Below are 14,781 nucleotides of genomic sequence, written 5' to 3' on the forward strand. Positions count from 1 at the left end.
TCTTGGCTCCCCGTTCCTCTTCCTCGTTTTCGATCTCAAAATCAGACTTCCATCGTCCATTTTTTTGGGATGCTGATTTTTTGTTACGTGGTCGTCCTTGGGTATCTCTCTTGACTAAAGCATTGGAGATAGGAACCAGGGAATACCTGTCGGTTTCGATTTTTGCAAGCTCTTCGTAAATCTTGCGGAGAGAGTGTTCGGGGAGACTGATCAGTCGGTTTAGCTGGGAGGTCACGGCTTTCTGGAGGTCTTCATAACATCCTGGAGGTGCAAGTAGAGTCATTTTCCATTGCGAGTGAAAGAGGCTTGGTGATATGTTGTTCGATTCTTGAAGCACATGTGCCAGGTCGTGGGCACATGGCATGCCCCATACACCACGAAAAGTCTTTGAGCACTTCGTTTTCACGGCTTCGGCAATTGAATCATACTGTTTCTTGACTTTCTTGAGAGCAAAATGAGATATAGTTCCATTGAGTTCTTGAAAGGACAGGGGGAGGCCAATAAGTGTCTTCCCACTCTCGACTCCAGTCAAAATCACAATCTCCTGGTATTGAGAATCGCCGGCACGTTTGAAAGCTTTGAAACATGTGATAAAGTCCTTGTTATTTCCATGAATGAAATTTTTAAGTCGATGGTGTCCGCCTTCGACTCGAGAAGTTGAGGAGTTCCCGAAATGAGGAGTTTGAGATGTGAAAAGGGCGACGAATTTTTCCGTCCGATAAAGCCATGTTTTCTCAAGGTAATCCAAGATTTGGTGTCTTCGAGCAATTGTTTTAACAGCCAAAAGGTTCTCATCATATTCTTCAGTAGTAGCGCTTTGCAAAAATTGATTCCAAACTTTCATGAACTCAGTCCACTCGGGTCCCTTGAATTTCTTTTTGCACTTCTTCCCAATGTTATGATTGATGTGCCAGATGCACAATAAGTGAGTTGAAGTAGGGAAAACTTTGGCAATTGCATTGTACAATGCTGGCTCAGCATCGGTCCAGAAGGTATCAGGAAGAGGAATGCTAGGGTCGGTGGAGCCGTCATCGCTGTTAAAAACTACCGATTTGAGCTGCTCTAAAGCCCAGACGTATTGTTCCTCGACCTCACTGTGCATAAAACAAAGAGCTATGGTGAAAGTCTTGTGGGTATTAGTTGTTCCGACGATGTGAAGCAGTGGAAGGTTGAATCGGTTCGTTTTGTAAGTGCAATCGAGTCCAATGACCGTGGGAAATCGACGGGCTAGATTGATTCCTTCCGGGCTGGCCATGAACAGTGATTGCAGGGTCCCATCACTAGAAGTTGTGATGTGATAGGCCCACTTTTCCTCCATGATCAAATCGAACAAACCCTGGATGGGTGTTCGACCATCCAACCAAGCATCCCTTTGTCGAGCAAGGGCATTTCAGATATCTCTCACCAGGGGTTCTGAACCTGGTGCGAAGTTGATTAGTCCACGGATCTGAGTTGCGCTACATCCGGCGGAGGACAAGAGTTCCATCTGACGCATTATCTCGCCGGAGAATTGTCGGTTTTTTGAGTGGTTGTGAGGTTCATCGAATGGTGGGTGATTATGTGTATGTTTGGCTGATGTTTTTTCGTCTCGCTTGACCACCCATCGATCCAAACTTGACAGGTAGTTGAGTGAGACCTCAAATGGACAGTTGGTCATTTTCGATGAAGTTTGACGGACCGTAGCCACAGACTCGATAGGCCGACCCAGCGAGCATCTGAAATAAATTCGCACTTTCTGGTGATTTTCAGTTTTATTGCTCTTGATGGAGATTCCGTATCCTTGATGTCGAGCCACAGCGTTGAGGTACATGATGCCACTTGCCGAAGCTTTGAACCGTTTGCCGTACTTCGGTGGGTTCATGAGACGAACTGGTTCTTGCCCTAGTGGTATAGTCACAAAGGAAAAGAAAAGGAACCGTCAATAAGTGCCAGTTTCACATCAGAGAGAGGTAATGAAAGAGTGAACAAGACAAACCTATAGGAGGCCAATCCTCGTCCCTCTCAGCCTGAAGATCAATCAACTCCTCTATGTCCAGAGCCTCGTCTAATTCTTCAGGAGGTTTGATTGAAGTGGGGTTCAGCTTCACTTGAGGTAGTTCAATTGAGTCTGCAACATCTGTGTTCGTGGTTGGCCTGGTGGTAACAGTACTGGTATCTGGACTGATCAAAGCGGGGTTAGAAGATGAGGTTGGCGGTATTCGTTCAGGGCTAGGAGGTTGTTGAGTAGGATAATAGATGGGAGACATGCTAGATCCGTTGGTCTGAGAGATGTATGGAGATGGCCAATTCATCATTGGATAGGGTTGAGGGTGACTGGGTGGATGAATGGGCCCAATAGGCCTTTGAGATGGAAAAGGTTGAGAGATAGTTTCAGCGTTCGGCCAGTAGAACGGAACCGGATACGTATAAGGGTTCATCTGTTGTGGATTGTACGTTAGAACAGTAGGTGGATGAGGCGGATTATACGATTGATTGAACGATTGAAAACTAGGTATATTATACGATTGTAAACCAGGTATGTGAGTTGGACGAGGAGGTATCGGTGGGGGACAAACTGAGGGGACAAGAGTGTTTGTGGAGTTGTTCGAAGCTGGTTGATCTAGTGGCATTGTCTCTCGAGAAAGAGACACAAGTTGAACAAGGCCCGGGGGAAGACCAATGTTTGCCGAGTCTTTTAAATGCGATGAATCCATAGAGAAGGCGTTCGACACGCAGATTTGGATGGTGACAAAGGTTGAATTGATGTGATTGTCAATGGTTAGACCAAAGCCTGTCAAGGTAAGGAACACCTGTGCCGTGCAAGGGATGAAGATGATTATCAGACACTATGAGCACTGAGAGAGGTATGTTTCGTGGCTTGGCCACTTACCATTTTGGGACAGTTCCTTCTTGAGACGTCCGAGGTCCATAACGTGACGGAGGAAGATGTACCACTGCCCGGATTGGATGGTGTATTGGATGGTGGTTGATGGTGGACTGCCCGGATTGATTGGATGGTGGTTGATGGTGGACAGCCTGACTCTTACATCGTATGCCCGTTTTAGGAATGGACAGCCCTGTATGAGGTGAAAGGGCTGTCGGATGATATATAGCCCGGAATGACTGCGAGCTGTGCCCAAATTTGGCGCACGCGGGTCCGGGTGGTATGAAGAAAATGCGGATACAGCCCCGGGAACCCCGGGCGTCGGGTAATATCTGACCGGGCGCAAAATAGCGCTGTCCTTTTTAATTTTCACTGTCACATTTGATCAACAAGAGCACACATCATTACAAATCCATCATTGGATTGAAATCATAAGATGAACCAATACTTCCTTGTTGAAGATCAATCACACAGCATTTATTCACTAATACACAGCATCATCCATTTTGAATCAATTGGTAATCAAGAAACTTCATGAAATGTGGACCATTAAGCTTACGAAATACTAGGTATAGAAATACCAGTAGGTAAAGTGGTTTGGGCGAAATCCCCAGGCTAAGTGCCTAGGGATGTAAATTACTTCAATAAACAAAAACCGACCCTACGGGGTGGCAGCAGAAAAAATTCGCTAACAAACTGACAAAAATATAGTAAAATAATAATAATAATAATAAATAAAAATAATAAAATAGAGAAGTAATCGTAACTTTGAAAGGCTGACTAACTGAGTAATAATAATGATAAAAAGGACCACATGAGGTAACATAACCAACCGGATAAAAATATAGAATTGAAGAAAAAAGTTTTTTTATATAACAAAGATAAACCGTCAAACTGAAAAAATAACACACTTTACATGAGACAAATAATGAAATTGACTAGTAAAAAGGATCTTGCAAAAGCTACCGGGAAACAAAAAAGGGGTGGGTGGGTTGCTGAAAACCGTTGAGAATGAAGCTAAAGAGCCACGATGATGAGAACTCGATGGAAAGATAAAATTCGATAGAGTGGTAATCAGCTATGACATCATAGCTGAGATCGCCATGATATACAAAAAGAACCCGACCCGTCAGACTACAAACCTGTAACGTTACAGTCCGAATTTTATCCACATTCCCATTGGTTAATAACTAGTTACCAACAACTATTAGTATCAAGAATGTGTGTTGATAAGCCAATCTATATGAAGACTGATCATAAGCAGAGCAATGGGTATCAGTAATTTGTCATACATCAGTTGAAGACAAAATTGAAGAGTCTCAATGTATGAATTGCTTACTGATCTTGCACTAGGATTATTGTTTTATTTTATTTTATTTTATTATTTTTGAGATGGTAAAGAGGGGTTTTGAGAGCTGTTTACCCCTTTCATTGATATGTATATAAACTGGTGTGCTTTTGGCAAAATTGGGTTTCCTTTTCTTCTTCATCTCTTACAGAGATTCAATTTTGTTCACCGTTATAAATTTATTTTAACAGTCCTAGGTCACACAATGCTCAAACCAGCCTTTCTATCAGAGGTGATTTTTTTGTTTACTTTATATCTATGACAATTTCATTTTGGAATAACATTCTGAGAGAGTTTTGAGCTATGTTGAGCTTGTTTTTGATACATTGACTTGGTTGGAAGAACACTTCAATTAATATTCTTAAATCCAGATTCACCCTGTCACAATGGCAGGGATTCAGCACCTTGGCAGGTAAAACACTGGTATCTCTCTGCTTCCCACTTGTGGCTCCTCCTATCAATACAGTGATACCAAAAGCTCTCTGATCTCTGAAAGTGTCATAAAAGAATCTGCTTTTGTGGCAAAGCTTTCCATTGTTCTTTTTACATGTGCCTAAATGAGATTTTGTATCCTCCCTCAAACCTGTGCCTTGCCCTTTCTGTATTCAAAAAGTCTTTGTGATCTACATGACCTTTTTGAAAAGCTTTCTGATTATCAACACCCTTTAATTTTCCATCATGTCAAAAGCATCTTATTGTAATTTTTATATTCATTCCCCTATGTGGAGTGGCATCTTGGTTCTCCTTCCCATTTACAAATGGGTATCCCTACATGAACCTTGACTCCATCAACCAGTTAAGCTCTACGTGCATCCAGCTTTGTTGTATCTGTGCTTTTTCTATTGCAACAAATGTCTTTCTAAATGTTCCAATCACCTATTTTCTAAGCCCATTGTTTCAATGGTTTATTGCCACCAACTTACTTGCCACATTTCAAATTTCTTCCGCCATGTAATGTGCATCCATTTTTTGAACTGGCTTTGGCTTAATCATCTATGAAACCTGATGCATCAATCTTTATCCTCATCATGTTGCTATTGTTTGGCACATTTCTTGCAAACTCTACTGGACATTGCATGATCATTGACCAGGGAACCTGTGATCCAGTGGTTGCTGAATATATAAAGCAGAACATTAACAGAACCATTTTTCCCCACAAACCTCACTAATGATTGACATGACCTCCATCACTGCACAAACTGAATTTTCAATTTGAACTTGACAACCACTCTTGAACCTCTGACAAGATGCAAATCTACTGCACTGCATATAGTAAGCTTTATCCTGGGTAAGAAACTAATTCTGAAATGCCAAAAATGGTTGGTGTGAATATGATTATGAATTGATTATCCATTACATTTTCTTTTCTTGAAAAATTCTCTTTCTTGGTATTGTTCAATTGATGATTTTTATTTGGTAAAAGTTTGGATACTCTTAATATGAGTTTCTTAGAAAATAACATACAACAATGAAATTGAAACCAATTATAACATTGCCTGAAAATGATGGAATGGAAGAGAGGCAAGGTATTTTTTTAAAAAAACACAAGAACAATGATACAACATGAGCAAAAAACACAAGAATACTCATGATCAAACATAACACTTGTCATACAAAACAAATGATACACAAGATATGCAAACAATGATAGAAATGCTAAAGCAATGGTAAAAACAAGAGGATAACCAAAAACACAATGTAAGATCACTCATAAAACAAGCAAGCAGTTATCAATCTAATCATCATAACTTGATGTGTTATTGGTGATGAGACAGTAGGGGACCACCATCTCAACAATAGCTCTCTTGCACAGTTTTCTTACAGCCCAACAGATAGGGAGGGGCATATGACTTCACTGAGTGAGAGAGTTGATCAGACACGTGGGGCTCACAGATTTCATGAAGCTCACACTACCCCAAAAGTAATATCTTCTGTGCAGAAAAGAAAAGTATAGTCATATATTCCTGTAGAAAACTCCCAACAAAACAAAAATGATAAAAATAAGTAGCAAGGCACCTTGCACTTCTACTTGATCATTTGTGTTGCATTGATCTTTTCTTATTTTTCAGTCAAACAACTCTTTGAGAACTTTGGCTGGACTGGGTTAGGAAAATTATGAAAAAAGTATAAAGGGTAGCAAGCAGCGAGTAGAAAAATGATGAACCACTGCATGTATTTTTACCAATCTTTTGTCTTATTGGGAGTTTTCTACACACCATACTCTTGGTGTTGTGTCAGGATTTTCAGGAATTGAGCGGCCGGAAATTGTCACAAACCTTCAACAATTATGGTGTACTCCGCTCACGCTGAGCTATTATGTCATCGAATTGCGGCTAATTCCGAAGTCCGACAGATGCTAGGGACTTTGTTAAGCTAAGCATAGTTGGGGAAATAACTGTGAAGGTACATTGTAGATTGATGGGATGACCGAGAGGGTCCATATTTTGAAGATAGATTCTAGAAGATGAAAGATTGGTTTAATTGATAAGTTGAAGGTTTTAGTTCTTAAGTACAATTTTAAACTGATCAAAATTGTAAAATCAGTGGAGCCGGTGCCATTTTAGAAGAGTGAAAGTGTTAAAATTTGATTATTGAAACAAAAAAACAGATCGATCGATCGATCGATCGTACTTTCAAACAAAAATGAAAAGTTTACAAATTTCTTTAAAGAAATTAAAACTTTTACTTTCAAGTTCGAGTACGAATTTATTTTATCAATCTACTACTGCTACTTTATTAGCTACCACTACCGCTACTACTACTACTACTACTACTACAAACAAACTCTCATTAGTCTATCAACAATCTTCAAATTCATTACATACTACTACTACTTCATTATCTCATTATTATCTCACCAAGAACCATCGTCAGTCAATCTCTTTCTCTTTCATTTTCATTTTCAATAAGATCATCTTGAGTTCAATATGATGTTGTATAAACTAACGATTTTGTTTCATTTCACTTTTCATACAGACCCAAGTTGTCCATCTTCAATGAGTTCAAACACTTTAAAATCAACTGCGACAGATTCATCTCCACCAACGCACTGGGATCCAAAACAAACTCCTTATCCAAAAGCAAGAAGAGATGAATCATTTAAAGAAACTTTTAAAAGTCAAGTAAATGGTGAAGTTGAAGTTCATGATCCTTATCATTGGTTACACGAACCACCCAACAAAAGTGAAGAAACACAAGTTAGTAAAACTTTCAAAAAAAAACCCAACATCCATAAATTGATATACACTTGATTGATTTTTTTTGGTTTTTTTTTTCTTTTTTTCTTTTAGAAATTTGTTAATGATCAAGCCGAATTTACTAAAAGTTTTTTATCAAATTATTCTAAAAAAGATGAATTACACTCCAAGATTTTAAAGAATTGGGATTATCCAAAGTTTAGTTGTCATTCATTAAAAGGAGATGGGTATTATTACTTTAACTATAATTCAGGTTTACAACACCAATCCATATTGTATCGAATCAAAAAAGGTCAAGAATCCAATTCGATCCAATCTTCCTCTGAACCAGGAGCCGCACAAGGACCAGGTGGTTCATTATTCTTTGATCCGAATTTATTATCTTTAGATGGAACCGCTTCTCTTTCTTCAATTGTCTTTTCCAAACCTGGTAACTTTGTGGCTTATGGTGTTTCACTTTCGGGGAGTGATTGGACTACGATTTATGTTCGTAGATCTGATTCACCTCATTTGAAGTCGGCTGAAGAGGGTGGTAAACGTGGTGAAGATCCTGGTAGACTTGATGATGTGATTCGATTTGTTAAATTCGGTTCAGCTACTTGGCTTCATGATGAATCTGGTTTGTTTGTCTATTTGTTTATAATTTTGATAAAGTGGATGATGAAATTGATGTTTTGAATGTTTTGGTTTTTAACTTAGGATTCTTTTATCAACGGTTTCCTGAAAAGAATCAACATGGAAGTACAGAACATAAATCAGGAACTGATACAGGAGCCGATTTAAATGCAATGGTGAATTGACATCACTTGAAACCTTCACTTGAATCTGAGTTTTTTTTCTAAAGACAAATTAATTCTGATTAAACCCAATGCTTTTTGATTTCTCAATAGGTTTATTTTCATAAACTTGGTGATCCACAAGAAAAAGATATCCTTATACTAGAAGTTAGTCAACCATGATTTATCGCATCACGATCTCTTCATCATCACTTATTACAGTATACTTTGTTAGGATCCAGAAAACCCAGAATACATGTGGGGAACAGGAGTCACAGATGAGTAAGTCAAAATGATTTACAAAAAAAACCCTCAAGACTCCATTCTAATGAATTGGGTTTTTTGACTTTATGGTTTTTAAAGTGGAAAGTATCTAATTATGTCAACTGCAAAAGATTCATCAAGATCCAATCGATTATGGATTGCAAAACTGGATGATCAATCGATTGGGCCTAATCTTAAATGGCATAAGATTGTAAATGAATTTGGGAATGAATTTGATCTGTCTGCAAATGATGGAAGTCGATTTTATATCGTTACAAACAAAGATGCACCCAAAAGAAAAGGTTAATCGAAACAAACTCAACTTCCCCTTTAATTCATTTCCATATATTGATGTTTGTTTGTGTTTTTTTTTGGTGGGGGCGGTCGGATTATAGTGGTGGTCTATGATTTAGAAAAACCTGAATTAGGTTTCCAAGATTTAATTCCAGAAGATCCGAATGCGATTCTAGAAACATTTTTTCCAATCCATCAAGATAAAGTGATTATAGGTTATTCAAAAGATGTGAAAGATGAATTATTTATTTATGAACTTTATACGGGGAAAAAAATTAAACAATTTGCTCAAGATATCATTGGATCTTGTGCTCAGATCACTGGTAAGAGAGAGCATAATGAATTCTTTTTTATGTAAGTCTTTTTTGAAATCATAAAAGAAGGATTAACAAAAACAATTGAAAAGATTAGGTTATGAATGGGTTTACAATTTTTGTTTTTTATAGGTTTACTGGATTTTTAAGTCCTGGAACAATCTATAGGTTAGCTTCTCTATTTGGACAATTTCTTTTCAATTGATGGTGCTAAGAAATCGATTTTTATCTATAGGTATAATTTTGATGCACCAGAAGGAAAAGAAATGAGTTTGTTTAGAGTAACTGAATTATCTGGATTAAACCCAGATGAGTTTGTTTCAAAACAAGTGTTTTATAAATCTAAAGATGGAACTCAAATCCCAATGTTTATTACACATCGTAAAGATTTTAAACAAGATGGTACTGCTCCTGGTTATCAGTATGGTTATGTGAGTTTCCTTTTTTTGGGTTTTGGTTTGTAAAGGAAAATTGGGAATTGATGAAATCGAAATCTCAATTGGATTTTCAATAGGGTGGATTTTCGATTAGTATCAATCCTTTCTTTTCTCCTGCTTTAATGACTTTTGTGGCTCATTATGGAGCTGTATTAGCTGTTCCTAATATCAGGGGTGGTGGAGAATATGGTGAAGATTGGCATTTAGCTGGAACGTGAGTCTATTTTATTTACTTAAAAAGCAAAAAAAAACGAATCTAATGATTTTTGGGCGGTCTTTTTCTTGCCTTTCAGTAAAGAAAAGAAACAAAACGTGTTTGATGATTTTCAATATGCAACTAAATATTTAGTTGATCATAAATATGTCGATCCAACAAAAGTGACCATTAATGGTGGTAGTAATGGAGGACTTTTGGTTGCTGCTTGTGTGAATCAAGCTCCTGAATTATATGGTGCTGCTTTAGCTGAAGTAGGTGTATTAGATATGTTAAGGTTTCATCGATTTACTATTGGGTTCGTTGAAGGTTTTTATTCTTTTTTTTCTATGAAAGTGGACTGATTTGAAGTGTTTTGGATTGGATTTTGGATTTCAGACGTGCTTGGACGGCTGATTATGGTAATCCTGATGAAGGAGAAGCTTTTGATTATTTAATTAAATATTCACCTTTACATAATGTTGATCCAAAAGTAACTTATCCTGCATTAATGTTATTAACAGCTGGTAAGTTGTGTTTTGAACACACCTTTGATTTTTGAGTTTTTGATTTGAGAAATCTGATGGTCTTCATTTCTTGATTTGCTTCATAGATCATGATGATAGAGTAGTCCCATTACATTCATTTAAATTCGCGGCTGAACTTCAATATCGTTTATCAGAAAATCCTAATCCACTTTTACTTAGATTAGATTTGAAAGCAGGTCATGGTGCTGGAAAAAGTACAGCTATGAGAATTCAAGAATTTACTGATAAATGTAAGTTCTTTTGAATCATTCATCTTAGGATTGTGTTTTGATAGACAAAAAAAAACTTTATGAAGAACTTGAGATTGATCAAATGGGTTTTTTGGGAATTGTTTTAGTGAGTTTTGTGGCTATGAATTTAGGACTTGAATGGAGAGATTAAAAAAAATCGGAATCAAAAAGATTTTGGGAATTAGATTTAATTTAATTTAATTTAATTGAAATCGAATCTTGACTATTTGGATTAAGTTTTAAACTTATGAATAGGGAAAGAAAAAAAAGAAAATGTTGTAAATAATAGAAGATCTTTAAAAGCTTAAAACTTAAACGTAGTGTTTAATTTGGTAAGATTGCAGTTGTTGATTTGGTAGAGTTGCAGTTGTTGATTTGGTAAAATTTCTGTTTGTTTCATAGTTAGTGAAATTGCACTTGTGACATAATTAATAATAATGGCAATTTGATAATCGACAATGAATGAGATATATTGAATTGAAATTTGTAAAACACATTAATTGATAAGATATAATAAGAAGCATCACCATATAAAATGATTGTAGAAAACATCCATTCATTCCTATCAGACTTATACAACAATGTAGCCAGTGGAGTTGTACACCGCAGGTTTTACCTATAAGGCTGTTTTCCTATAGTCTATATGGCCTAAGAACTGAACTTCCGATCGTCCGGTTGGTCCGCGTCACTTAGAAGACATGCCCCTCGATCATTAGGGTACTCAAATTAAGTATGTAGCGCTACATACTTCTGTTTGGCGGTGAAAAAGAAAAAAATATACTTTTGGCCTTGCCTTCCCCGCCAAAAAATAGGGAGTGCACGTTTTCACTCAAGCGCCGGGGAGACTCGACTTTGTTGAAATCATTCGGTTGGGTTGTTGTGACAAGTTCATGGATTTGGTTGTAGGAGTTGACCAAGTCACAAATAACAAAACCAGTAGTTATGAGCGTCATTATGATCATTAGTCATTGTTTCCAAAAGTAGTATGAGTAAAGTGATGATTTACACTCAAAGCGCTTGGAAGGGGTTAAATCGTTTGACAAGTTTGTGACTCATAAGATAGTTTTGGGTCACCTGAAAACAATCGGTTGGTTGCCTTTCATGGATGGTGTATTATTCACATATGTTACCCATTTGCACAGAACATGGGGTATAAGATCTCTTGTAGTCTGGGTCACGGCGAAATTGAATGGTATCAGCATCTATTCATCTATCAATCATTGAATTTTGCAGGGCAACGGCATGGGACGCATGAATTTTAACTCGCAATGAAGAGTTAAGAAACCTGCCCAATTTGGGTTACCGAGGCCCGATTCCGCGCCCTTGCAAACTCTCTGGAAAGACTCTTGAACTCAAGTGATTTGACTTGGCAATTAAGCTGCCAGTGCCAGATAAGTAAGACAGTTATCACAAGCTGATCTTTTCTATTCTTATTTGTCTGAGGCAGGCAAGTGAATTGAGAACAAAGCTAGGTGATTGAGGTAAGTACATTTACTGCATCAAAGTCGTAAGTGAAAACAAGACATCAAAGTCATAAATGGAGACAAGATATTAAGAAAAAAAAACCCAAGAATCATTTTACAAAAAACGTTGGATTGTAACAAAACAGGGATTCAACAAAACTGTGATAGGTGACAAAGTCCAATAAACAGTAAAGCGAAGATGAAAAGAGTAATGATGGCCAAGACAACAGAATTACGCGACGAACTACTCAAGTCCTTCCGACTGTTACCCAAGTGTAAATACCAACGCCAGCAAAAACACTGATATCGACGCGAGCATTTTGGATCACTTCTACAGTCTTGATACCATAAGTATCTATAGTCTGTGTAAGACTGGTGAAGTAAGTCGAGTAAAGGGACCACGTGTCTGCGTTACCAAAAGATTGTATTAGCTCCACAATTGAAATTGGACTGCTTGAAATGGAGATAATACCAAGATACTGACCTGTAAAAAGTTCAGTTTGCCATGTTGTGGTGATAACTTGAACCATAGACTGGAAAACGACATAGACTTGAGAATAGATATTCGTAAATTCCACCTGCATCATGTTTTGTGTAAGCATCAGGATTGCATTTGATCGTGATATATAGGCATATGTAAAAAAAACTCACATTTTGTGAAATGCCACTACAGTCACAACCGCCGAGGGTTAACAAAGGCTGTGAAATTGTCGTGTGCGTTTCGGTGAGGAGCTGAACCACAGCTTGAGTTTCTGTGATGGTCGCAAGTTGGCCAGAACACGTCCGGAATTGCTCTACCACGGTTTGGACATACGCGACCACTTCGGTGACCGTGATCGTTGTGGTTAGTGTCGGTGCGGCGTACCATCTCTTCAACCAAACGTTGTCCCTGGCTGCCAGTTGATTGGGCGTGAAGACATTACTGAAAGGATGGATAGGAAATTAGAAATTTGTATCCTGAAGATTAGAGATGAAGTACTAGAGAGAAACTAACGGCAGGACAGCAGCATAGACGGCAGCTGAAAGAAGAATAAGTAAAAATCAAAAAGATGAGTATGATGATGCTGAATTGCAAGACGAGATGTGACGGAAATATAAAGGAAAGAGATGTGTACCAGCTAAAGCAAGAACGGTGAATAACCAGGAGAGATGCATGATTGAGAGTTTGTGGTTGCAGGTTATATTTCAAAGTGAACAAAATAAAATATAGCAATGAAACAATAGCAATCAAAGGCAAATCTAAGCAAAGGAGGGTTTCGTAAGGTTTCGTCACCGGTGGGTTTCGTAGGAGCAGCTTGAGGTTGAAGAAAGATGGAATTCGTGTTGGTGTTTTATAGTCTTCATTTCAAGAATCAGAAAGAGTTGAAATATAAATAGACTTAGTCAACTCAATCACATTGTACCAATCAGACACGCTCTTTCGCACGTCTTTCTGACAGGCTTTACTTGCTCACCCAAGGAACGCAAGGAACCTTTCCACTCAACGTAAAGACGAAATGGCATACATAAAGCTTAACTAAGCCCCTCTTCCAAAGTGGTGGCATTTGAATCACCAGAATTTCTTCCACTCCCTTGCAAGTGACTGTGAGCAACTAGCAGCTTCTGATAGTATTGAATTTAAGTTTGATATTACACCGGTGCAGTATCACATACAAGAACAAATTTTACGTTTCCCACATGGCTAGTGTAAGAGACACGTTCAGCTGTGAATCTTCAATCTAATAGCTCCGTCGCCGAGTTCAACAAGATAAAGAAATGGAACCGGAGCTAATGCTGAGCTGCCGGCTCTTCAGGACTGCGCCGCGGTGGTGCTACGCCGGCCTGAGAATAGTGCCATAACACATTGGACTCTATTGGACTCTATTGGACTCAACTCGACTCAACTTGATCAGTTTTTGAAAAGCAGCTCGAGGGAAATCACGCCCTGGGGTGAGTAAGGAAGCCTGTCAAAGAGATAAGCATGCATTGCCAAGAGCGTGACTGATCGGTATCTAACTGTACTTATCTAATCGAGGTCAGAAGATTTATTCAATTCGAAAACAAATCATCTCGCCCCATATAATTCTCAGGTGGGGTAACTACATGGCCCCTTGAATTACGTAAGTCAAGAACATATTCCATTTGATCAGTTCCAACTTCCCATTGCAAATTGAGCCTTTCAAAGATCATCTTGAAAAAGTTAAAGGCTTAAATAATCGAAGAAGAAATCTAAAGACTCATAAAAAACCTAATCATCAAGTTCAAGAGTTTAAAGAGCACCAAGACTTTTGATCTGTTTGAAAATATCATCAAGGAAATTTAAGATCTTCTCAACAAGAAATCCAAAAGAAAAGAACGAATATTGCGATTTCAAGAATTAGTTTTAAAATACAAACATACAAACACCTTAATACAAACTACTATATGCTTGCTTTGTAAAAATTTCTTCGAAATCTATCTATCTATCTCATCATAAACATATGAAAAGAAATAATAACCTTCTATCAAGTATGTATATGTATATAAATGTATAAAGAAGCTAATTAGATTAAATATAATAGTAAAACCTTTTTCATGTTCAATGATTTTCTTGAATATAAAACAACCAAAGAAAGAACGAAACTAAAGAAACCTTACAAAAGACTTTAACATTCTATACAGGAAGAAAAAAAATTGCGTAGGTTTGTATACATCAACTAAATTCAGCCCTGACCCTCCCCTAAGAAGCACCACAATCTTTCTCCGATCTAGTTTATAAAGTTTAATATTCTGACCATTGATCTTCACTATCAGTAGAAGTATCAGCATTTAAAACAGCCAATTTAACTTTCCTAGGTAACCCTTCACTAGCCTTCAGGCCCTTCTTTTCTTGATC

At 37.7% G+C, this 14,781-nt stretch overlaps 2 protein-coding genes across 2 annotated transcripts; one reads left to right on the forward strand and one right to left on the reverse strand.

The window, feature by feature from the left end:
• Positions 1–6,854: 6,854 nt before the first annotated feature.
• Positions 6,855–10,615, forward strand: MELLADRAFT_86638 (prolyl endopeptidase; the record flags this gene model as incomplete). Its single annotated transcript, XM_007410203.1, has 15 exons — positions 6,855–7,080; positions 7,122–7,408; positions 7,502–8,027; positions 8,108–8,199; positions 8,299–8,352; positions 8,420–8,466; positions 8,548–8,750; positions 8,844–9,096; positions 9,189–9,224; positions 9,292–9,487; positions 9,571–9,707; positions 9,787–10,005; positions 10,086–10,213; positions 10,300–10,464; positions 10,572–10,615. 15 exons carry the CDS (start codon positions 6,855–6,857, stop codon positions 10,613–10,615), a joined length of 2,613 nt encoding a protein of 870 aa, XP_007410265.1.
• Positions 10,616–12,175: 1,560 nt separating this feature from the next.
• MELLADRAFT_63400 (uncharacterized protein) lies at positions 12,176–13,082 on the reverse strand (the record flags this gene model as incomplete). Its single annotated transcript, XM_007410240.1, has 4 exons — positions 12,176–12,505; positions 12,579–12,849; positions 12,922–12,946; positions 13,043–13,082. The coding sequence occupies 4 exons, from the start codon at positions 13,080–13,082 to the stop codon at positions 12,176–12,178; spliced, it is 666 nt and encodes a 221-aa protein (XP_007410302.1).
• Positions 13,083–14,781: the final 1,699 nt, after the last annotated feature.

Source organism: Melampsora larici-populina (genome assembly GCF_000204055.1).
Source record: "Melampsora larici-populina 98AG31 unplaced genomic scaffold MELLAscaffold_19, whole genome shotgun sequence".
Taxonomy (NCBI): Eukaryota; Fungi; Basidiomycota; class Pucciniomycetes; order Pucciniales; family Melampsoraceae; genus Melampsora; species Melampsora laricis-populina.